General features: G+C 46.2%; 1 protein-coding gene across 3 annotated transcripts; it reads left to right on the top strand.

Annotated features, from left to right (window-relative positions):
- Positions 1-100: 100 nt before the first annotated feature.
- On the top strand, positions 101-21,455 carry Rnf183 (ring finger protein 183). 3 transcript variants are annotated; one of them, XM_063288535.1, is made up of 4 exons: positions 101-12,748; positions 12,986-13,080; positions 18,104-19,767; positions 20,382-21,455. In XM_063288535.1, exons 3-4 carry the CDS (start codon positions 19,630-19,632, stop codon positions 20,994-20,996), a joined length of 753 nt encoding a protein of 250 aa, XP_063144605.1. In that variant the 5' UTR covers positions 101-12,748; positions 12,986-13,080; positions 18,104-19,629; the 3' UTR covers positions 20,997-21,455. The 3 variants fall into 3 exon arrangements, with proteins under 3 accessions (XP_063144605.1, XP_063144606.1, XP_063144607.1); XM_063288536.1 differs by lacking the exon at positions 101-12,748 and having other exon boundaries at positions 12,759-13,080; XM_063288537.1 differs by lacking the exons at positions 101-12,748; positions 12,986-13,080 and having other exon boundaries at positions 18,109-18,132.
- Positions 21,456-24,626: the final 3,171 nt, after the last annotated feature.

Below are 24,626 nucleotides of genomic sequence, written 5' to 3'. Positions count from 1 at the left end.
CCTGGAATTACAGGTATGAGCCAGCATTCCCAGAAAAATGGAAGTTTAGAAGCATGGACTAGCTAGGCATGGTAGTTAACACCTTTGATCCCAGCACTCAGGAAGCAGAGGCAGGGGGAGTCTCTGGGCTACAGAGTTCCAGGACAGCCAGGGCTACACAGAGAAACTGTCTCAAAAACAAAACAAAAAAATCAATAAATAAAAATAAAAGAAAGAGAAATATAAGATAAATTCAAGTACAAGTTTTAGTGAGAAATGTATTCATTTATTGCCCAAGATAATGAATTGGAATCATAACAGTGGCAGGCGTCCCTGAGAATGAAAACGTGTGACATTCCCCATGTCTCCATAAAGGAGAAATGTCTCGACACATCAAGCTAGGTAAGGATAGTGATGTTCCATAGAGAGAGTGGAGGGAACACAGTGAGGTTAAGCCCAGTCCTCAAGGTCACTTAGGGCAAGAGAGCAAAAGCCCTGGCTCTGCCCTGAGTAGTAGGAAACAGGAACTCTTGTCATTTACCTTCCTGAGCCAGTGCTGCCGGGGTGGGGGGGTGGGGGTAGGGATGGCCTGTAGACGGGTACAAGGACACAGACCCAAGTTACCGAAGTTATTAAGCCTGCTCCATGTACCAAAAGTAGAGGAGATCAGAGACTAGGCCTAAGAAATATACATTTATAATCTGAATATTTTTATTTATATAAAAAACACTACACACTGTACCTCCTCCCTTTCTCCCTTCTCCTGGGTATGGCCAGAGGCCCAGGAGCCATATGGAACATAGACTGTAGAACACAGAAGAATGGAGGCCACCGAGCCTGGCCACTGAGCACCCTCAGCAAGGAGGGTCAAGATGTTTAGAAGATCCTGTGTGGCCCCCACAACTCAGTCCTCAGCCTGGAGTTCAGAAGCCCATTTTCCTTAAGAGAAAACGGCTTTTAGATGAGTTCTAAAAGTGAAGCCTCGCCAGAGAATGGCGGCAGCATGGCTGACTGCTGGCTGCTGGCTGCTGGCTGCTGGCTGCTGGCTGCTGGCTGCTGGCTGCTGGCTGCTGGCTGCTGGCTGCTGGCTGCTGGCTGCTGGCTGCTGGCTGCTGGCTGCTGGCTGCTGGCTGCTGGCTGCTGGCTGCTGGCTGCTGGCTGCTGGCTGCTGGCTGCTGGCTGCTGGCTGCTGGCTGCTGGCTGCTGGCTGTCCGTAGTTCAGGGCTTGCTCCATTTCCTCTCCCTCCCGCTGCTGTCTCCAGGATCAGGGGAAAGCATGTTTGGGGGCGGGGGGTGGACATGCAGAGTCTGGCCCGAGGGAAGTTCCATGGAGCTAGCCTTGGGAACATTATCAGATAGCTCTTGGCTTCCTCGAAGGTAATATGGCACTCAGGGCCGTACTCCCTCTCAGAGCAAGCTGTAGTTCCTGAGGGCAAGCTGAACAACAGCAAACAGCAGGCACTCTCCTGTGTGGACTGAATGACCTGCCACAATAAACACCACACCTTTATCTGCTGTCTGACCTTACTTTCTAACCTTTAGCCAGTGGATTCCCTAATTTTTGGATCTTTGAGCTCTGGAGGGACAAAGGAGTAGTGTGAGAGTGGGCTAAGTAGATTTTCCCTAAACGTCCCAATGATGTTCCCATTCCACAGATGGGAAAGCCAAGGCCCAGAGGCATGTATTATTTTGTCCACACAGGAAGGAGAGGGCTGAGATTTGAATTGGGTCTGCCTGACTTGAAGCTGGGAAGTCTTCCTCTGCAACCTTTGCCTTTGTTGTGTTAGACACTTACAGATCATAGCACTGCTTATTGATTTCCAAGACTAGTTATTAATCTAGTTCTGGAGGTTAAATTTAGGATGTTGTTTCTGCAGGCCAGGAGCTCTGCCACTGAGCTGTCCCCTAGCCCTGAATTAACTGTTGTCTCTAGGGAAACTGGAGGCTGTCGACAGGTCTCCTCTTAGGGCGGTGGAATGCCTAGCATGTGCTGGATGCTTGTGGGGTTGCGACTGATAGTTTCTTCTAGAAGGAGACAGTAAGATAAATAGAGGAATAGGGAGGGAGGGGTCCCACTGGTGAGTTAGAGGGTTCTGCCCCAATCTCACTCCTTCCTGAGTTCTCCATGTGCTCTGGGCCAGATTTACTTGTCTGTGCCTGGGAAGCAGAACGACCAGCAAGTGTGCAAGCTTACGGAGCCTTTAAAGCTAATCCCAGGACAGCCAGAGCTACACGGAAAAACTCTCAAAACAAGAAGTTATTTTAGGGTTTGGGGATTTAGCTCAGTGGTAGAGCACTTGCCTAGGAAGCGCAAGGCCCTGGGTTCAGTCCCCAGCTCCGAAAAAAAGAACCAAAAAAAAAAAAAAAAAAAAAAAGAGTTATTTTTGAGCCAGGCAGTGGTGTCGCATGCTTTTAATCCCCACATTCAGGAGGCAGAGACAGGCAGATCTCTGAGTTCGAGGCCAGCCTGGTGTACAAAGAGAGTTCCAGGACAGTGACAGCTGCACAGAGAAACCTTGTCTTGAAAAAGAAGCCGAAGGAAGAAGAGGAAAGAAGAGGTAAGAGGAAGAAGAAAGAGGGAGAGGGAGGGAGAGAGAGACAGAGACAGATAGAGATAGAGACAGACAGACAGAAAGGAAAGGAAGGAAGGAAGGAAGGAAGGAAGAAAGAGAGAGAGAGAGAGAGAGAGAAAGAAAGAAAGAAAGAAAGAAAGAAAGAAAGAAAGAAAGAAAGAAAGAAAGAAAGGAATGAATGAATGAATTTCTTGTAGGCCCTAAGTAGGATACTCTTAGTGTTCAAGATTCTGGCTGCTGAGGTCATGAACTCTTCATTTTTGAGCTTCCTTCTACGTTCATATAAAGGAATTTTCCAGGCAGTTTTTTTCCTTGTAAGCCCTTACAATCTTGTCAATTACATATTTAAAGTTTAATCATATCCCTATTTATTAACATGTATCATTAGGATAAATATAAACTAGGGAAAATGAGTGGTGATTATTAATGCTCTCCATTTAGACTTGGTTAGACTTGAGAGGTAGAGCAGGAGAATGAGTTCACGGTCACCCTGACCTATATACTGAGCTTAAGACCAAGTGAGGCTTCCATGCCCTGCCACATGCCCACCCAAAAAAAAAGTTTCCCTAAGGTTGGCAGATTTTGTCACGGGTAGCCCAGCTAATTCTACATTCCAGCCAGGCATGTCATGGAATAGCATTGGGATGATCTGTTACTTTTACCCAAGTAGCTTCAAAGAAATATGATTTGTGTGTGTGTGTGTGTGTGTGTGTGTGTGTGTGTGTGTGTGTGTGTGTCCAGGATGAGCCATCAGGCTCACCCTAATTAGTGTAGTGAGGCATTTGGTAACTGCTTTAGTGGCTCAGAACAGGTCAGGATGATGGGGTTGCAAGACAGACAGAAGCCAAGGCTCTGAGTCACCTTCAGTTGAGCTACTCGGCCAGCCTGGCTGCACTGTTGCTGAAAGAGAAATGAGCCTCTTTAGTCTACTATATAATTATTTTACTAGGTTTAGTAAACATGAAAATTTCAGATGTCCATACTTAAAGCTCCAAATTTTCATAAATTGAAAAAAACTCTAGAAACCAAGACCTGAATGCAGATGTGTGCAGAACTGAGAACCAATAGGTTGCTGTGTTCTGGATCAAGTCAAGCAGACCCAAAATAAAGTTTCAGCCCATCTCCTTCCTCTGTAACGATGGGCAAAGTGCTGCATGTCTCCAGGCCTCAGCGTTCCCACTTGTGAAGTGGGAGCATCACTGTGAGAACGCGGATGCAGCTTGCAGCATGCCTTCATCTTCACAGACTTCTGCACTGACAGGAGAACAAGGAGAATCTGACCTGCAGGACTGAGCTCTCAGGAGCGACATCATGGTGGGCCTCCAGGCCCAGCCAACCTCAGCTCAACACAGCCTGCTCCAGGAACTCGCAGCCAGCCCGTGGTTCCTGAGTTACAGCATATCACTCTTGCTTTAAGACAGTATTCTGAGTGGTGTGTGATGTTGCAAGAGACGTGAGTGACTCAAGCAGGCATTGGTTGGGCTGCATTTGCTCAGTATGTTTGACCCAGTGTCACTTGTAGTATGGAGACACTGATCTGTGCATGGAGTTGGTACTTGGGTAGCTTCTCGATTGGGACTCATAATTGCTCCTAGAACCTTCTCGTAACAGGTCCTTTGGTGAACAGATGTGTAAATTTGTGCTCATTCTATAACAAGAAGAGAATTTGTCAAACCACTGTAATTTATGCAACCAGCTTTAGTAGCTACTGCCAGACACTTCCAAAGCAATGTGCCACGTTGCTCTCGAGCGGATATGCAGGAAGAGTCAGAGTTCCGGCTGTCCACCTTTGGCCACTCTCGGGGCTTTTGAACTTTACAACCCTCCATTGTACAAATAAAAGTGCTGATGCTGAAGACTGCTCCACCAGAGTGAGCTCCAGGGGCCAAAAATAGAACAAGGCTGGGCCAGCTGGCTTGGCCATCTACTCTTCCCTACCAACTCCAGTGAAGAGGTCAATTTCATCACACAGCCCGGCTTGTAGACGGGGCCCTGTATTTTTACACACTCACATTTCCATCTCCCAAGAGAATATCTCAGAGGTGGATGGCATGGAGATCAGCATCTCCATTTCACAGCAGGACAGCATGCCCGGGGTCCAAAGGCATGTGGTCGTACCAGCAGGAGTAGGGTCTTGGACATGCATCGTGGTTTTTCCTGGCAAGGCCCTCTGCTTTTAATGGTTTTATGGTGGTTTCAAGTGAAGGCTGAAGAGACTGGGGACAGGTAGGAAGTGTTTGTGCCCATGGAAATAAGTACCATTAAGTCTAAATATTACACACAGAACACCTAATTCATTCCCTATGTTAATTCTTCCAGATCTGGAACACAGCAACCTGCAGGTTCTAAGTCCTGCACAGAGACAAGTGAAAAGCCCGGCCTCGGGTAATGGTGACTGAAACCACTTAGCACTGCATGTCCAGGGCTGAGCCCCGACCCCCACCCCTCTTCATCTGGAAACCTTCTAGCAATTGGCTGGGTTTTGTGATTAAAATGCATGTAGCTGTTTAAAATGAGGCCACACAGAATGTTGCCCGTGCTTCACCCTAAGTAAGAAACAGACAACGGAATACCACACATAGTGACACTCCACTGTGGAAAAAATAAATCCATAAATCTGTACACCAATGAAGGCATGGAGGAAAGACAGGTGGGGCCAGAGAGATGGTTTAGTTAGGAGCACTTGCTGCTCATTTAAAAGACCCAGGTTCAGTTCCCAGCACCCACTTCAGGTAGCTCACAGCTGGCTGGAACTCCATCTATATGGAACCTGATGCTCCCTTTTGCTCTCCATGAGCATCTGCACTCGTGCACATAAGGCCATTTACACACACACGCACACGCACACGCACACACACACACACACGCACACTTAAAAAATAAAATCTGCAGGGTGTGACCGGCGCCCAGCAGGTAGGTCTCTGTTGTTCGAGGCTGGTCTACGTAGTGGTTCTAGGAGTATGTTGACAGACTCTCTCACAAAGCTAAAGTAAAATCTTTAAAACGTGTTGACTGTGGTTTATCTGGTGGGGAATGTGAAGGTGAACACACTGCTGGCTTCTGCCTTCACTTGCTTTGCAGTTGGGATAGATCAGCTTTATTTTGTAAACTTACTTTAGATGGTACAGTCACAAGTGTGCAGGGAATTGAGCCATGAGAACTGTCCCTGTCCTCTCTGCCTACCATCCACTTGGCTCCCTCTGGAGGTGACAACATGGCCCGCGTTTCTGCATCCTAGTTTATGTACAGGTCAGCAAATACATATTTTCAGTTTTGTTGCTTTGTTTTGTTTGGACAGGGTTTCTCTGTGAAGCCCTGGTCATCCTGGAACTCACTCTGTAGAGCGAGCTGGCCTCAAATTCAGAGATCCACCTGCCTCTGCTTCCTGAATGCTAGGATTAAAGGCGTGTGCCACCTGGCTGACTTTTCTCTTTTCTTTTCCCTTTATTCCTTCCTTCCTTTTTTTTTTTTTAAGACATAGCTTTTACAGTGAATAGATTGACCTAATGGGATAGTATGGAAGGACTAGATCACAAGACCTTTGTTTGTTTTTAAGGTTAATGCTCTGTTTGCATGTATGTTAAATGTTTGCATGTATGTTAAATGTACTGCACTCACGCAGTGCCCATGAAGGCCGGAAAGGTGGCGTCAGAACCCCTGGAACTGGAGTTACCCATAGTTGTCAGCCAGCGTGTGGGTTCTGGGAACTGGACAACGGTCTCCTGGAAGAACAGCAGTGCTCTTAACTGTTGAGCTATCTCTCCAGCCTCTTCAGGGCCTGTTTGTTTTTTAAGTAAAGGCTTTCCAGCCTGCATGATTTTATGATACAGAGAATGGCAACGTGAGAAAAATGGCCACCAAATGGTGCTTAGATGCGATGGAGGCAGTGGATTGCGAAACACATTTCCATATTTAAATACAAAGAAAAGACACAGGCTACGCACCCCCGGTGTGTGGACAGCTCTGCACCTAGGATTCGGGGGACCTTATTTCCTTCTTCCAGGAGGCAGTGTAGCTTTGAAAGTCAATGGGTGGCTTAATCTACACATTAATGTCCTCCTCTACAGAATGGAGAAGATGGTGATAGGGTTGTCCTTGGGGCCAGGTTATGAAATTCACCGCCCCTGGAGAGTGTGCTTGCCATAGCTGGTAATTGTCAACAATTATACTCACCTGAGTTTCGTCATTTCTCAGTCCCGGATGTGTATTACAGTAAGAGTTAAGCTTCATTGATAGAGTGGAGAACAAATGAGAGGGGGTGTGGCCACAGAGGGGTGACATCTAGAAGGCCCTAGAGAGAGGTAGTGAGCATGCACGCCCAGAGATGTAGGAAACATGATGTCATGACTTCAGGCCTGGGAAAGACTCCCCACTGTTTACTCTCGCTATAATGGCATGCCCATGACCAGTGGTTTATAGTTTAAGGATTTCCAGATAATGGTTCAAGCTGCCAGTGACTTTCTGATGCTTCAGTGCATAGTGGAGAGAAAATGGGCAGCTGGGACTTGTCAGTGACACAGAGGAAGACTTACTCCTCTTAATGATCTAATCCCTTCCTAATGGTGACATCACCTCTCAGTGCTGTCACAAGCAACTGGCAAAGACTGTCTTGAGAGGGGACAAGCCGTACCTAAAGCACAGCATTCCACACCTGCCCCTCACAACATAAAATACAACCACCACATCCCTAAATCCTGTTCCAAAGTCCATCCCAACATCTTCATTTATTCCCGAGCCAACTGCAAAGTCCAAGGTCCCACTTATCAGCCTGTGAAATGAAAATAAGTTCTCCACATCCAAAACACATCAAGACCAGCATAAGATAGATACGCTCCTGTTCCCGAGGGGTGACTCAAGCCAGCCGCCCACTAGGTCCCGAGTATCTAGCAGAACTGCCAGCATGTTCAACAGGCATTGCGTTCTTCTTGGCTTGGCTGGATCCCATGTTCTGCCCACACAGCACAACCACTGAGAGAGCACAACATGTGCCCGAATACTCAGATCCACTGTCCTCTGGGAAGAGAGGGAAACTCAAGGCCTGTTTCATCCTCAGCTCTGACAATTAGTATCCATATTAGCTGGACTAAACGGCTTGCCGTCTGGATCAGCCTGACATCAGCAAAGGCTTGAAGATAGAACTGTGTAAGTTCCCAACTTTTGTTCAATTGACACAGTCTAAGTAAAATAGCAACATTGGAAGTCTCCAACCCTTACCTTTAATTCCCATATCCTCTGCTCTGAAAAAAAAAAAAGGTTTTTTTCATTAAAAATCATGCCAAAACAATATACTGTTATGTTGTCTATTCTTCTGGTGTCAGTGTTTATAATAAACTGTAGATTACTGTCTAAGTTTTTTGGGGGGTGCATAAACTGACAACATGACTGGTTATGTTATATTAACTGGTATGGTTAAGTGGAAGGTTTTCTATTGTAGATGAGAGAGTGTACACCCAGAGGCATCTGGCAGAGTCCAAAGCAGAGAGAGAAAAATAATAGACTGAACATGGCCAACAGACTGACCTGGGACAGGAGAGCAGGGATGGAGAGAGCAAAAGAGAAAGAGAGAGACTAGAACCAAGGGAGAGGACCCAAAATGGAGGAGCTCCTCTGAGGTAGCAGGTGGGAGGAGCTGGGACCTGTGGAACCTGTGAGTCTGGAGACCAGCATGCTCTTTGGTGCGCTAACAGCAACCACAGCCATTTGTCCCTTCTGACAGTGATAAGGAATTGGCTCCTTTGGTAAATGGGAACCTGCTTCACAAGTTCCAGAGGACTGCTGGCTTTGTCTAATGGCCAGAACTTGAACCTGACAGGAAATATTTACACGAATAGGAAAAAGCCAGGCTTCGATTCAAGTGTCTACAAGGGTGATGAGAAGTTTAAGTTTGCAGACCCAGAATCAAAATTATCTTATTAGTCATCTGTTACCCAACTGTGTGTCTGATCAAACAGTAAACATTTAAAATGCATTTTTGGGAGACCACTTTTACCAATTCAAAAGTCTAAGAATGCCACAAATTAACACCTGAAACCTACTCTCCTGTGGCCCATCTACCCATGGCTCTCACCTATCAATTTAGTAAATGTGTTGGTTTACGGCTTTTTTCTGTTCTGTAACTAATAAAAATGTGTGTGTGTGTGTGTGTGTGTGTGTGTGTGTGTGTGTTTGTGTGTGTAATATGTCAGAGGTTAAGAGCACTTTCTGCTCTTGAAGAGGACCTAGGTTCAGTTCCCAGTATCTACATGGTGGCTCATAATGACCTGTAACTCTGGTTCCAGGAGATCCAGACCCTCTTCTGGCTTTCATAGGTTCTAGAATACACGCGTGTGCGTGCGCGCGCGCGCGCGCACACACACACACACACACACACACACACACACACACCCCGCACATATCATGAGCTTATGGAACCACTTCAATGGCAGACCATGCCATTCAGGACAACGTGAATCTGCGTTCCTGGGTTGTGATATTGTCTCACAGTAACTACCTCGTGCTTTGGAGCAAGGCTTTAACGCCAGGGATGATCCACTTTCTCTAGAGCACTCGCCAAGATCAGGGTCAAGTACTATCTTGGGATTCTCATCGAAGGCTCCTCAAGCCGAACTGTCCACGTTGTGTTTCAGTCAGTGGCTACTGGTTTATTCTGCCCATCACCGTGCATTCTTCCCCCTTGTTTCAGAGCATTCTCGTTATTTGTTTACAGCGTATTTGGTCAGAATATTTATTTGCTAGCATTCAGTCTTTTCTCCCGCCATTTCTTCATGTTGTATGACTGAAGAGATGTGAACAAATGTCTATTCACTCCAGTGAGCTGGCTCCTTTTATGTCAATGTGACACAAGCTAGACTTCTTGAAGAGGAAGGAACCTCAAATGGAGAAAATGCCTCCATGTGATCAGGTTACAGGCAGGCCTGTAGGATGTTTTCTCAGTGACTGATGGGGAAGGCTCGGCTCATTGTGGGTGGTGCCATCCCTGGTCTGGTGCTTCCAGGTTCTGTAAGAAAGCAGGTGAGCAAGACATGAAGAGAAAGTCTGGAAGCAGCGCCCCAACTTTCATGGCCTCTGCATCAGCTCCTGCCTCCAGGTCCCTGCCCTGCTTGAGTTCCTGTCCTGACTTCCTTCAGCGATGAACAGTCTAATGAAAGCTTAACTCAAATAATCTCTTTCCTCCCCAAGTTGCTTTGGGCATGACTAAGACACCCCAGATAAGACCCAGATGACTGACTAGAGAGAAATGGTTGCCGCTGAGCCTGTCTTGGTGGACCATTGAGCTTCTTAGGGTCACTTACAGACTTCTGCTCACCTTAGAGTGACTATGGCCCCACTGGCTTTTGTCAGTAGTGATCTTTGAAGATTTGACCTTGATTCTTTTTATCAAAATGATACAGAACAACTCATCTCCAGTTACAACAGTTGTGGTGTTTTACCCTCTTGCCTGTTTCCTTCCTCCTATCCCTTCCCAGAAGGCCTATTCCTCCTCAACCCCCACCCTGCCTCTTGGCTGTGCTCCACCAAGTCTCATGACTCTTGGTTCAGAGGTTCCAAGGTACTGCCTAGGCCAGGTACTTTTCCAGCTGGCTGCTCTGCTCCCCACAAGCATGAACTAAATTAATTTAACTCTCAAATTCCTGACACTCCCCACCCTCTTTTCTGAGTATGTCTCAGATAAAAAAAAATTCCACTGTTTACAAAGGACTTCTTAGCCTGGCCACCCACAGACACGGAGATGATGGACTGACCCTCAGGATGACGGGTGACCCAGAGAAGAGTGGCCAAGAGAAGAATGTCCCAGAGAAGTGTGACCCAGAGAAGAGCCTGGGCATGTTTTATGCTTACTTCGCTTCTTGCAATGTCCTGACTAATTTCTTACCTTCACTATCTTCATTAACTTAAAGCCTTTAAAAATTATTTATTTTTATATTTATGGGTGTTTTGCTTGCATGCATGTCTGTGCACCATGCGCAAGTCTCCAGAGGCCAGAAGACATAGTTGGATTTCCTGAGACTGGAGCTAGAAGCAGTTGTGAGCCACCATGGGGTACTGGTTATCAAACCTGGGTCCTCTGGAACAAGCAACCAATGCTCTTAAACACCGAGCCATCCCTCCAGCACTAATGCTTAAAGTCTTTAAGAGGGCTAAAATATCCCAAAATCCACAGTTTCATTTTATACAACTCTAGGCTAACCTAAGATCTATAATTTCCTTTGCATGTATTTTTCCATTGAGTATTTACATATTTAAGATTAAAAGTTTCTGCCAGCCATGCCTGCAGTTCCAGCCAGCACTTAGGAAGAGGAGTTGGGAGGGTTACCAGATGGGGGCTAGCCTTGGCGTCAATAGTGAGTTTCACACCAGCCTAGGTTGCCAGGACATACTGTCTCAAACATAAAACAACAATGAAACAAAGGATGAGGCTCTTGGTAGATTAATTAGTTAATTAATTGATGTTGCAGCCATTATGAAAATAAAAACAATCGGTCTGGTGAAGCTCAGTAAGTGTGGGCATTTGCAGGAAGATTCAGAACAGTGTGTAGAATTTGCACATTTGGATAAAAGGATGAGAAGAAACAAGGAACCCAGCCATTGTACTTGTGCACACACAAGACATCTTTGGAAAGATACACTAAAAATATATGGCATAATATTTTAATTTTGAGTACAACGAAGCTGTTGGGAAAAGGAAATTTTTACTGCACAGTCATGCTTTCCATATACTAAAGCACATGAATGCCCCTGTTCAAATCTCTGATTTTTCCTCCATTATATACAGCTATACATATAGCTACATATGTGAGTACATGTATGGATATATGTATGTGTGTATATACATACATGTGTGTCTATATACATTTATTTCTACTTATTCAAAAGCCATTGAAAGAACATTAAAAGAATATGGGGACTATAACAAAAAAAATGACACGAGTTAAAAATAAATTTAACTTAAAAATTTTAAATGTGAGCAAAAAGATGGCCATGTGAGCTATATTTTTGGAAGATAGTTAGGCCATAGGACAGATTACAGAGACACTTCCAGTCTTCCCTTGAACTTCTGTGTGTGCATCATTTTCATTTTCCGTTATTTGCCTGGTCATGTTATAGTGGTAATAATAATATAGTTCTAACTCACACCTACTGTGTTTCTGTGTGCCATTTACTGTATGTTAACATTTCTAGATATTATCTCATTTAATCTGCAGCCTGAGTAGGTGTGTGTGTGTGTGTGTGTGTGTGTGTGTGTGTGTGTGTGTGTGTGTGTACACATATAGCAGCCGAGGAGACTATCAGATGTTTCTGCTGTATTTCTTTGAGGCAGAATCTTTTGTCAAACCAGAAGCTTGCTGTTTGGCTAGCATGGCTGGCAGGCTCCCAGGTCCTGTCAGCGTCCACTCCTCACCCTCTCCAACGCTGGAGCTACAGGCATGTGCAGGTTTTTTCATGAATGTTTGGGATTTGAATTCAGGTCCTTGTGCTTGCATAACGAATACTCTTACCCACTGAACCAGCTCCCTAGTTGCACCCTACAAGGAAGGTGGACCCCCCATCCCCTGAGCTGCAAGTGAGGAACCCAAGGCTTGGAGAAGTGATGTCCTGTGCTCATTGCCTGTATTTATTCAGAAGCCACTGACCCTGGATTCCTAATGGGTTGGCGGCTGGCTTGTTGAAGAATTCAGGCACTTCCTGCTCATACTTACAGTTCTCTCGTGTTTCTCTCTCTCTCTCTCTCTCTCTCTCTCTCTCTCTCTCTCTCTCTTTCTGGGGTGCTGGGTTATGTGTATTTTGCAAGAGCTTTGGTGTGACTTCATTGCAAGGGCTCAGAGCAGTCATGTATCTGGCTTCAGGGATCTCCTACCTTCCCATCAAAGCCAGGCTGAGTGTGAGTCCAGACAGGTCAGCCCAGGGTAAAAAGACTTGAGCTCCTCCCTTTCTGAAAAAGACGCTTGCAAGGATGAGTGAACTTCCTCCTGCCAGCTCAGAGAAAGCAAGGGTGACTCACAAAAGCAAATGTCCAGTCTCCTGTAAATGCAGAGGTCCAAAGTCATCTGAGGAGGGAAGAGGAAAGCCAGCCAGAGAGTGGATCAAGAGCTGGATGACCCATGCCAACAAGGCTGGCCCCCAGCGACCTGGAAGCCAGTGAGGAAGCCAAAGCACCTGCCTGAAGGCTGGGCTGAGGAGGAGACTGGCCGAAGCTGGTAAGGAGTGGGTGAGGGTGCAGCAGGTGCTGCTTTTTGGTGTGAACTCTGACATAGGAGGGCAGGCTCTTGGGTCAGTTTTCAAGCTTGGCCACTCTGGCTCAGCAGCTAGTGGTCAAGCTACCTTACATCCTGAGCCCTGGTTTCCCCACCTACCATATGGGCATTTACAGAATCATGCTAACTTCTGTACTGACCGCCCTGGGTAGCACACTCAGAGCAATTCTTTCCCCACAGAAACAGTAGGAAGGGGTCCTGGGCTTCCTCAACAGAAGAAAGTGGAGTTCAGAGAAGCCATTGATTCAGATCAGCAAGAGTCTTGTTTCAAATTGGTGAGACTTTTTTACTCCCTAGTCTATTCTTGTTTCTGGGTTTAGCCAATCAAATGGTCTCTGGAAAATGGAAACAGTTTGTAAAAGACAATGACTTCTCTAAATGTGTTACCACACACAGCTTCTAGCAAGAACCAGCCCCCTTGGAAAGCCATCAAGTGCCATCAGAATACCAGTTCTCCGTGCCTGCTGTCAGGAGCTTGAAAACACAGGGGTGGGCGGAGGCTGCAGAGAAGTTTCTGTTCATGAAGACTGCAGGGTGGTGTTTAGAATTTACTGTTGCTGGGATTGGGGATTTAGCTCAGTGGTAGAGCGCTTGCCTAGGAAGCACAAGGCCCTGGGTTCGGTCCCCAGCTCCAAAAAAAAGAACCAAAAAAAAAAAAAAAAAAGAATTTACTGTTGCTGAGCGGTTCTGCAGGAAGCTGGGGCCCATAAATCAGTGGTGTCTCCTAGAGACACTGAACTGTGCAGTGGGTGCCTGAGAGAAAGACCTCAGATAAGAACCCCAGCAACAGTTGCCATCTTTTTTTTTTTTTTTTTAAATTGGGCATCCATTTAGAGCTAAGGTCATGGAACGTCAGAGAATGTAAGCCTAATCTAGGGTGATGGAGGGAGATCTTTAGGGAAAGCAAGACAAGTTTACCAGAATAAAGTTAACATTTTCTTTAAAAAAAAAAGATTTATTTTATTTGTGCATTGGTGCTTTGCCTGCACACTTATCTGTGTGAGGATGTTGAACACCTTGGAGCTGGAGTTACAGACAGATGTGCGCTGCAGTGTGAATTGTACCCAGGTCCTCTGGAAGGGCAGCCAGTGCTCTTAACCGCTGAGCCACCTTTCAAGGCCCACAGTTAACATTTTCAAGTAACAGAATTAAAAGCAAAAGCTCTAGCAATAATCTAAAATGACGGTTTTGCACACATTGATAACCACTACTGACATTTAGTGCTAGCACACACCTTTAAGCCTAGAACTTGGAAAGCAGAGGATGGCAGATCGCTGTGAGTTTGAGGTCAACCTGGTCTACGTAGAGTTTCAGACTAGTCGGGGCTACTTAGTGAGATCCTACCTCAAGCAAGCAAGCAGCAAAGAAACAACAGAAAACATTTGGTTGTTTATCTTAAGGGAGATATTTATCCATAGTGCAATGTGTTTTTCAAAGTAGATCTTGTTGTGATTGTCTTGACACTGATTCTTTAATTCCGAATTAACATTATATTGTAGACACACTCCATAATAAGAAATGTTCTATCACACCATTTTGAAGATTGCAGAATGTCTCTGTCTTACACCCATCGTCTATAATAATACAAACCACCTTCTAGAGAGCTGTATGTGCATGTCCGTCTCTGAAGGTGTTTTTCATGCGGCTCCCACCATCTCTTTCTTTCTGTTTAAGTTAAAGATTTACAGTTAGTTTATGAAGCACACGCTTCACCATGCCATGCTCACATATGCATAGCATTGGACTTTGCTGACTCATCACCTCACTGCCCTCCTCCCCTCCCTGCATCTCTGTTGTGGGTCCCCTTCCTATATGCACATGTGTATATGCGTCTCATTCCACAGATGAGAAGCATGTGACATTTCCTTCTCCTCCAGTGATCCTCTCTAGTTACCTCTCATCCTCCGTATACACAGGTACATTTAAATCTAGATTCTGAATCTGGCTTATTTTGCTTAACATGGCAACTTCCAGTTCCATCCATTTTTCCATGGATGAAATGGTATAATTTAAACTCCATCGTGTACACCTAGCACTCATTCTACAAATCCACTGATCTGATGATGGGCATCTAGGCTGGTTCCGCATCGCTTGGTTGATCTGCATAGTACAGCAATGAACAGATGTCTCTGTGGTGTGAGTATCTGGGCTGCTGCTGATCGAGACCCCTGTGGGTTTACACCCAGGAGTACGGATGGGTCAGAGAGTAGTTCCAGTTGGTCCAGGATAGCGATTTTCACAATGGCTCCCCCAGTTTACACTCCCACCTGCAGAGTACAAAGTTTTCTCCCTATCCTTACCGATGCTTATTTTCCTTTTCATTTATTTTTTTTTACAGTCATTTATTTTGGGGGAGCTTGCCCCACTGTGCACACATGGAGGTCAGAGGTCAGAGGTCAGAGAACAATTTATAGAAGTTGGTTCTTTCCTTCTATATGGGTCCAGGAACTGGAACTCAGGCCATCAGGCTTGGTGGCAAGTTTCTCACGGAGCACCTGAATGGACACCTTGTCACTGTTCGTTCTTCTTTGTTTTATTGATAGCTGTTCAGAGTAGGCAAGGCGCAATCTCAACATAGTGTTAATTTACATTCCCCTGAGGCTAAGGATGCTGGACATTTTTTCACTGTGTATCATAATCTTTCCGCAACACTCTCATATGACCTACATCAGACATCATCTTTATATACTTTTTTTAAAAAGAGATTTATTTATTTATTTATTTATTTATTTATTTATTTATTTATTATCTATACAGCGTTCTGCCGGCATGTACACCAGCAGGTCAGAAGAGGGCACCAGATCCCATTACAGATGGTTGTGAGCCACCATGTAGTTGTTGGGAATTGAACTCAGGACCTCTGGAAGAGCAGACACTGCTCTTAACACACTGAGCCATCTCTCCAGCCCACCTTTATACACTTTTTTTAATTTAAAATTTACAACTCCTTTTTCTTTTTTAAATTTATTTATTTATTATGTATACATCATACAGCTTTCTGCCTGCATGTATACAACTACAGGCCAGAAGAGGGCACCAGACCTGATTGTTAGGTGGTTGTGAGCCACCATGTGGTTGTTGGGAATTTAACTCAGGACCTTTGGAAGAGCAGTCAGTGCTCTTAACCTCTGAGCCATCTCTCCAGCCCCTATACAATTTATATAACTGCTGTAGCTATAACTGACCTTCATTTCCACTGTCAGCCCTTCCAGTGCATCCTCTGGACTGTAGATGGAATGCCATTTTAAATAGGGTACTGGAGAGATGGCTCAGCAGTTAGGAGTACCTGCTGCTCTTCTACGGGATCCAGACTCAGTTCCTAGCACCCACACAACATCTCTTAACCATTTGTAACTCCAATCTCAGGACTCATAACCTCTGCTGGCTTCCACCAGCATCAAACATATACTTGGTGAACTGACATATAGGCAATACCAAAAAATTAAACTAAACATAAAATGGATATAAGAACCCCATGTTGGCTCACACCTGTGAGCTCAGCACTAGGGACTCAGAGCCCAGAGGACCAGGAGTGCAAGCCCAGACTGGACAACTATCAGGTTCAAGGCAGCCTGAGGGGTAGCATAAGACCCTATCTCATGCTGGCGAGGATGCGGAGAAAGAGGAACACTCCTCCATTGTTGGTGGGGTTGCAAACTGGTACAACCATTCTGAAAATCAGTCTGGAGGATCCTCAGAAAATTGGACATTGAACTGCCTGAGGATCCAGCTATACCTCTCTTGGGCATATACCCAAAAGATGCCCCAACATATAAAAAAGACACGTGCTCCACTATGTTCATTGCAGCCTTATTTATAATAGCCAGAAGCTGGAAAGAACCCAGATGCCCTTCAACAGAGGAATGGATACAGAAAATGTGGTACATCTACACAATGGAATATTACTCAGCTATCAAAAACAACGGCTTTATGAAATTCGTAGGCAAATGGTTGGAACTGGAAAACATCATCCTGAGTGAGCTAACCCAATCACAGAAAGACATACATGGTATGCACTCATTGATAAGTGGCTATTAGCCCAAATGCTTGAATTACCCTAGATGCCTAGAACAAATGAAACTCAAGATGGATGATCAAAACGTGAATGCTTCACTCCTTCTTTAAAAGGGGAACAAGAATACCCTTGGCAGGGAAGAGAGAGGCAAAGATTAAAACAGAGACTGAAGGAACACCCATTCAGAGCCTGCCCCACATGTGGCCCATACATATACAGCCACCCAATTAGACAAGATGGATGAAGCAAAGAAGTACAGACCGACAGGAGCCGGATGTAGATCGCTCCTGAGAGACACAGCCAGAATACAGCAAATACAGAGGCGAATACCAGCAGCATACCACTGAACTGAGAATAGAACCCCCGTTGAAGGAATCAGAGAAAGAACTGGAAGAGCTTGAAGGGGCTCGAGACCCCATATGTACAACAATGCCAAGCAACCAGAGCTTCCAGGGACTAAGCCACTAACTAAAGACTATACATGGACTGACCCTGGACTCTGACCTCATAGGTAGCAATGAATATCCTAGTAAGAGCACCAGTGGAAGGGGAAGCCCTGGGTCCTGCTAAGACTGAACCCCCAGTGAACTAGACTGTTGGGGGGAGGGCGGCAATGGGGGGAGGGTTGAGAGGGGAACACCCATAAGGAAGGGGAGGGGAGAGGGGGATGTTTGCCCGGATACCGGGAAAGGGAATAACACTCGAAATGTATATAAGAAATACTCAAGTTAATAAAAAAAAATTTAAAAAAAAGACCCTATCTCAAATAAAAAAGCCTCCAAACAAGTGAAAATAAGTTAAGGATTAGTTATACCCCATCAATAAAGCTCAAATGAGTTCTGGGATTAATAGACTTTGCCTCCTGCCTTTGCCGTGGGCACTTGGGACTCTTGCTTATCCCAGCCATCTGCCCCTTCACTTCCTCACACTGGCAGAACCTACCTGAGAACTCTGAGCTTGGAGATGTGCTGTCCCCGGGACCTGACATGCTCTTCCTCCGCTCTGGCTGGCTGGTTCTTTTCTTTCAACCCTGAGTTAGCAATCGTGTCACCTCTTTGGAGAAAGCTTCCATTCCAAGTCCATTTTCTTCTTCGTTCTTTATGGCATTCATTAAAGTCATGCATTTCAGTGGGAGTGGTGGCACATGCTTTAACTAATATAAAGGCATACAATATATATGATATATTATAATGGAAGATATAGACGTATGATATACATTAGAGTGAGATCTGTATTATTTCTGTTTCTCATTATTTCATGAGATATTGTTTTTGCCTCCACAGCCTATGGACGTCATGAGAGAAAAGAGAAGGTCAGTTTCATTCCCCTTTATATAGCTCAGTATAGGATATATGTACCTGGTATAGCGGCTGGCATGGGGAAGCATTCAGTTAGTTATTGGGTAGGTGAATAGCTCGTTGCATGGGGCATCCACACAGATCCTAGTGGCTCTCCCTGCTTTGGTCATGGCTGTACCATCTCTCCCTAAATGTCATCTCCTTAAAGATGAAGCATTTTCGGAGCTTTGTCTTTGGAGCAGAGACTTAGATCTAGATAAAGCCAGGAGGCCTCGGGTCAAAGTGGACACAGGTTTTGCTTCAGGCATCCATTTGGTCAGGGAATAGAGCATCACGTCAGTTCTCTAAGGAAGTCGGGCTGCCCCAAATTCTCCCTACACAGCCCCTGCATTCCCACCTGGAGTCTTCACCAACCCGAGGAATCTCAGAGGAAACAGGAACATTTCCTATTCGGCTTTTTCCACATATCCTGCAGATAGACTGAATGGACACAGCTTCTGTGTTTGTGGCTGTGAGTGGTAGAATAGAATTTCAAAATCATGTCCCAGTGCCATCGTAACTAGCTAGGGTCACTTCTCATTTCCATGGAGAGTGAGTGGTTTCGATAGAGAAGTAGTTTTCTTAAATACCCCACCCCTGCCCCCACTCCCTCGGACAGCAGCTCAGCTCCTCAAATCATTTATATGACCAACATAGGCAAGAGATTAAAAATCAAGTGCTTCCGCTTGAAATGAGGAAGCAGGGCAAGGATGCTTCTCTTCCAGACTGTCTGAATGTCCCTTTTTGGGACTGTTGACTGTCCCTGCCCTAAAGGGTTGCCTATTTTGGCTGCAGCTACCAGGTTAAAAGATGAGGCGATGGGCTGGAGAGATGGCTCAGAGTTTAAGAGCACTGTCTGCTCTTCCAGAGGTCCTGAGTTCAATTCCCAGAAACCACATCAATGGCTCACAACCATCCATAATGGGATCTGGTGCCCTCTTCTGGCCTGCAGGAATACATGCAGGCAGAAAGCTGTATGATGTATACATAATAAATAAATAAATGTTAAAAAAAAAAAGAAAGAAAATTTGTAAAAAAAAAAAAGTAAAAAAAAAAGATGAGGTGATGAAGAGGCTTTGGGGAGTTTGATAGTCAGATCTTTTAGGTGTATGCAGCGAGTGGAAGATATGGCAGGCAACTCCTGTGTGCAAGGAGAAGATGCCAGCCTTTTAGAAAAAAAACGAGGGCCCAAGAGAGAGGAAACCCAGAAGACCTGCCCTCATGGTGATCTAGGAAGAGGAAACTGTCACCCTTCCCTTCCCAGGCTGATGATTTCAGGTATGAAAGGGGCCACCTTTGGACCTGTGTCTGCTCTACATTCAACTGCTAGTCACACCCTTTGTGTGTGTGTGTGTTCACGAATGCTTCTCTGTGTGTCATTTGGGTCTCCCAGGCACCACTCTGGCCTTGATTCCAGGCAAGCGTGCTAAGGCTGCAGCCAAGGCTACCTGGCAGCTCCAGGTGCTGTGAGCATGCTGTCATGGAAACGGCCCTGGGGTTGGTGGCAAGGCGGCAGTTTCCCAAAGCAGAACAGGAGAGGGAGAGCCGGGGAAACTCGGACCCTTCAGAGTGGTCGCTCCGATTCCCCTCCTACGATTCACAAAACCCAGGTGGGTGCTGGGAGAAAGTGGGAGGAGCCAGGAGAGGGAGAGACCGGACAAGAGACACACAGCCGATCTGGGGGCGGAGTAGGGGAGTCTTCTCAGGAACTGTTCACTAGGACCAGGACTAGTCAGTTGTGAAAGTGTGAAGAGCTGGCTGCTGGCCCAAAGGAAGGAGCAGAAAGGGGTCTGGCATTTGTCCCTAGAGGAGGGACAGAGCCAGTCTCTGCTCTAGTCAGGGAATTGAGTTTGCAAGGAAAGAAGCACCTTTTCTTTAGCAAAACTCACTGAATGTGCCTCTCTTGCTCCATAGAGCCAAGGCAGCCTAGAACAAATGCAGGGAGCATAGGCTACACCCTTAGCCATCTCCACAGCCAGTTCTTTCCGATGCCTCTGGAAGTGTGGCCCATAGGGTTGCTCAATCCTTCACTGGGCAATGGGCAGCTGTGTAGCGTCAGACTTGAGTCTGTGACCCCAGGACTGGGTGCTCTCGGACAAAATGCTTTCAGACATACATTCCTCCACCTGTGAAATGTGGGTGGATAGCTTTTGTCCTCTCAGAGCCGTGAGCTGTAGACAGGGACAGTGCCCCATCGGTGTATTTTATCTTTCTCCCCTTCCAGGGCATCCCCGTGAGGTTCTGGCTCCCTAAATGTGATCAGAGGATGAGTGAACCACAGGTCCAGGAGCTCAAAGCCGAGTGCCCTGTCTGCTGGAACCCTTTCAACAACACGTTCCACACCCCCAAAGTGCTAGACTGCTGTCACTCCTTCTGCGTGGAGTGCTTGGCCCACCTCAGCCTGGTGAGCCCGGCCAGGCGCCGCTTGCTCTGCCCACTCTGTCGTCAGACCACCGTGCTGGCTTCAGGGCAACCAGTCACTGACTTACCTACAGACACTGCCATGCTGACCCTGCTCCGCCTAGAGCCCCACCATGTCATCCTCGAGGGCCACCAGCTCTGTCTCAAGGACCAGCCCAAGAGCCGCTACTTCCTGCGTCAGCCTCGGGTCTACACCCTGGACCTCGGCCCTGAGCCAGGGAGCCAGACTGGGCTTCCTCAGGACACAGCCCCTGACACCAGGCCGGTGCCCATCCCCAGTCACTACTCTCTCAGAGAGTGTGTCCGAAACCCTCACTTCCGGATCTTTGCCTATCTGATGGCTGTCATCCTCAGCGTCACCCTGCTTCTCATCTTCTCCATCTTTTGGACTAAGCAGCTCTTTTGGGGCATGGGATGAGCACATTGTGTTCCAGGACAAGGAGCAGAGCCGTTCACAGTGGCTGCTGGACCGAGGACTACTGAACTGCCTTTGGTGTTACCTTTCTTGTAGTATTGCTCATTTCACAGCTCGGGGATCAGCTAGGTCTGCGTTGGAGAACAGATGCCCGACAGGAAGAGAAGAGCTGAAGGGTCAGAGACCTGATCTTAAACTAGGGGGGTCATGGAGAGTACAGAAACAGTTCTATGGCTACATAGCCACATAGTGAGTTGTGCCAAAGGGCTGGACAGTACCACCCAGTCATCCAACTGGCTGAGATAGCTTGTAGCATCTTTCACTGGACCGGAGTTGAACTGTGTTGCTGAAATTCTGGAAAGTGTTTCGATTCTGTGAGCCCCTGTGCCTCCCCTCCTCCCCCATTTCAGCTTTTTCTGATCCTTGCCACTGTTCCCAGTAAAGGTCGTCTGCATTCTCTAAGTCATTGATTCCCCCCCCCCCCCTTCCACAACCTTTACTGGGCAGACAGAGAGGGAAGAAAAGACAGGATGATCCAGAGGTAGTAGCTGACCCTCAGGGGAAGGGAGGGTGTGCAGGGGGACATCTTCAGATGGAGTGAAGAAATGAATCTAAGGTGAAGGATGCAAGGCTGACTGGGAAGGACTTGAGGTTCCTCCTAGTCAGTGCTTGCGGGACAGACGGAGCCTAGCTCAGCACTGTAACTTGGGCCTCCAAGAGGTAAGGCTGACACCTGGACAGAGGTAGTGCTTCAGGTGCATCTCAGGTTGGAGTAGTGTGGGGCCCAGGAAGTGACCTTGGTTTTCTCTTCAGAGGATAGAATCTAAAATTTAGCCCAGCCAGCCGCTGCCTGATACTGTGCCACATAAATGCTACTTCTTTGGTTTGAACATGTCCTTCTGGCTCCCAACTTTGAAGCAATCTCAAAGTGTCTAATACACAATCAGGAAAAGACATCTTACTTTTTTTTTGTTGTTTTGGTTTTTTTGGATTTATAGAATAAGCTGTCAGAGGTAACTTGAGTCAGTTTTATTTGCACTAAATAATATTTACACAGAAGTATAGTTTATTTGCAACTTCCTTAGGATTACAAAGGTATAAGATACTAAAAAATCAAGATGTAAACTGTATTTTGATTTAGTAAAACCAGACAGTTTTAAGCTCTGACGTGATTTCTCCATTACGAAACAAGTTCCTCCTGAGACAATCAGTCTGTGTCTCTGTTGACTTCATCAGGTAATTGCACCGATAGTGAAACGCACATTTCCTGCTGACTTCACTTCTCTATAGAAGTGCTTAACTTTGCAGCAAGTACATTTGGCAACCATCCCTCCATATTCTATGAACCAGTAAGAGCGACAGGGGCAGAGAAGAGCTGGTAGAAGCCCAAGAAGGAACACTTCTCCTCCAGAGTCCCTGGTCCAAGGAAGCAGACGATGGAGCTGAGGCTCAGCCCAGGGTTATCCTTGAAGTCCTTTCCTTAAGAATACGACTTACATTCTTAGGGTGGTGGGGATACCAAATGGATCTAAGGGTGAAGGGTGCAAGGCTGACTAGTTTGCTACCCTTAACAGCTTTCTTTATTTGAGACAGAGGGTTAGGATGTTAGCTCCTAATTTGTATTTGTGAGGTCTAACCTTGGGGCAGTGTTAGTCACTTTTATGTCATTGTGACCACAATACCTGTTAAGAGACAACTGGAGGGGAGGTTGCTTTGGGCTCCTGGTGTCAGAGGGTACAGAGCATGTGGAGGAGCTTGTGACAGATCACGGCATACCAGGAAGCAGAGGGCAGCTGGAAATAGAAGCTGGTCCAATAACTTTCTTTTTAAAAATTTGTTTATTTAATGTATGTGAGTACACTGTCGCTGTCTTCAGACACACCAGAAGAGGGCATCGGATCCCATTACAGATGGTTGCTAGGAATTGAACTCAGGACCTCTGAAAGAGCAGTCAGTGCCCTTAACCCTGAGCCATCACTCCAGCCCAAGGCTAATAGCTTTCAGTGACCCTTTGTTGGTGACTCATTTGCACCAGCTAGGTTCTACATCCTTAAGGTTTAATGGCACAACAGTGCTGGGATATTTCCGAATCAAGTCCTAGCAGTCTCAGTCACTCATAGGGCATCTAGAAACACACGGCAGAACCTTCACGGGTGCTAAGGCTAGGGATAGACCTGCCACTGTGCCTAAGAAGCTATCACCTAAGATTCAAATCTACTAGGCAGCAACAACAGACTTCAAGTCAAGACACAGGAGTGGGAAAAGTCCATTGTTCATAAAGTCAATGACTTGTCCATGGCACCCACGGGTGGGAAGACTGACTAGCCAGCAACCAGGCGGAGTCCTGTCCTGGTCTGGACAATGGCCAACATTCTCCATAAAGCACTGTGAAACTGCTTCACAGATTCGCATGGTTCCACTGCTTACAGCTGGGTAATTTAAGTTTCTTAAGTCCACCCAGCAGTCTTTTTTTTTTTTTTTTTCTTTTTTCGGAACTGGGGAACCCAGTGCCTTGTGCTTGCTAGGCAAGCGCTCTACCACTGAGCTAAATCCCCAGCCCCTCCATCCAGCAGTCTTAACAGAATGAGCTGTCTCAATGTGCCTGACGCACCACCTAGGGAGGGTTAAGTGACAGTGGTCCTGCCATTCAGAATCCACTATTTTCTTAAAGCGGTTGAAGAAATGGATTATTTCCCGACACTTGCTCTGCTTAAGGCAACTCAAATGCTCTCTTGGATCAACCAAAAATTAAGTTCCTAGTGAGGGTTAGACCAGAGAAACCAAAACCCGGGTGGTGTGCCAGACCCTGAATGCAGAATACTATGCCAGTCTCATTCTACCAACACAAGAAGTCAAGAAGGTACGTTTGTAGTAGAGTAGGATAAGGGTGGTTAAGTGCCAAATGAAGGGTGGGCCTGAGTGGCCTAATGGCTACATAGGGAATATACTTGGCTATAGCTGGATTCGGATGTTTACCTGGGTGTGCTGAGCATACTCTTGACTTGGGAAGCAGAAGCAGACAGATCTCTGAGTTTGAGGCTAGCCCACAGCAAGTTCTAGAACAGCCAAGACTAACCCTGTTTTGAATACCCATCCCCCAAATGTTTTGTTATACACCACATATCGATGATCTCCAGAAGAGCAGGGCAGAACAGGAAACTGATGGGAGTTTCGAATACTGGAGAAGAGCTAATTTTACACGATACACAACCTTCTTTGAAATTACTGCTGTGCGGTTTACTGTGCAGTTCTGGAGTGTAGGGGCTGTGTACCTGCAGTGAGGTGCACACACCACTGACAGATGAGGAAGAGCTATGAAGCCCAGACACCTGGTAACGTACTCTCTAGGCCACTCTATATAAAAAGCTGTGAATGCCTAGATGTGATTGCTTATGCCTGCAATAACAACCTGAGATGCAGAGGCAGGAGGATTAAAGTCTCAGGCCAATCTGGGCTACGTAACAGAACCCTGTCTCACAAAAACCCACACCCCTCTCCCCAAACCCACTACAAAGTTCTGAATAGAGTAATAGGAATTGGAACAACTCACAGGCCTAGAATTACACTAGATCTCAAAACTAAAGACAGGGATCTCTTTGGACCAATGGCTAGGCTCACAAAATGCTGAAATAG

The sequence above is a fragment of the Rattus norvegicus genome, chromosome 5 (assembly GCF_036323735.1).
Source record: "Rattus norvegicus strain BN/NHsdMcwi chromosome 5, GRCr8, whole genome shotgun sequence".
NCBI lineage: Eukaryota > Metazoa > Chordata > Mammalia > Rodentia > Muridae > Rattus > Rattus norvegicus.
The sequence above is the reverse complement of the archived record's forward strand: the minus strand, read 5'-3'. Positions and strand labels throughout refer to the sequence as shown.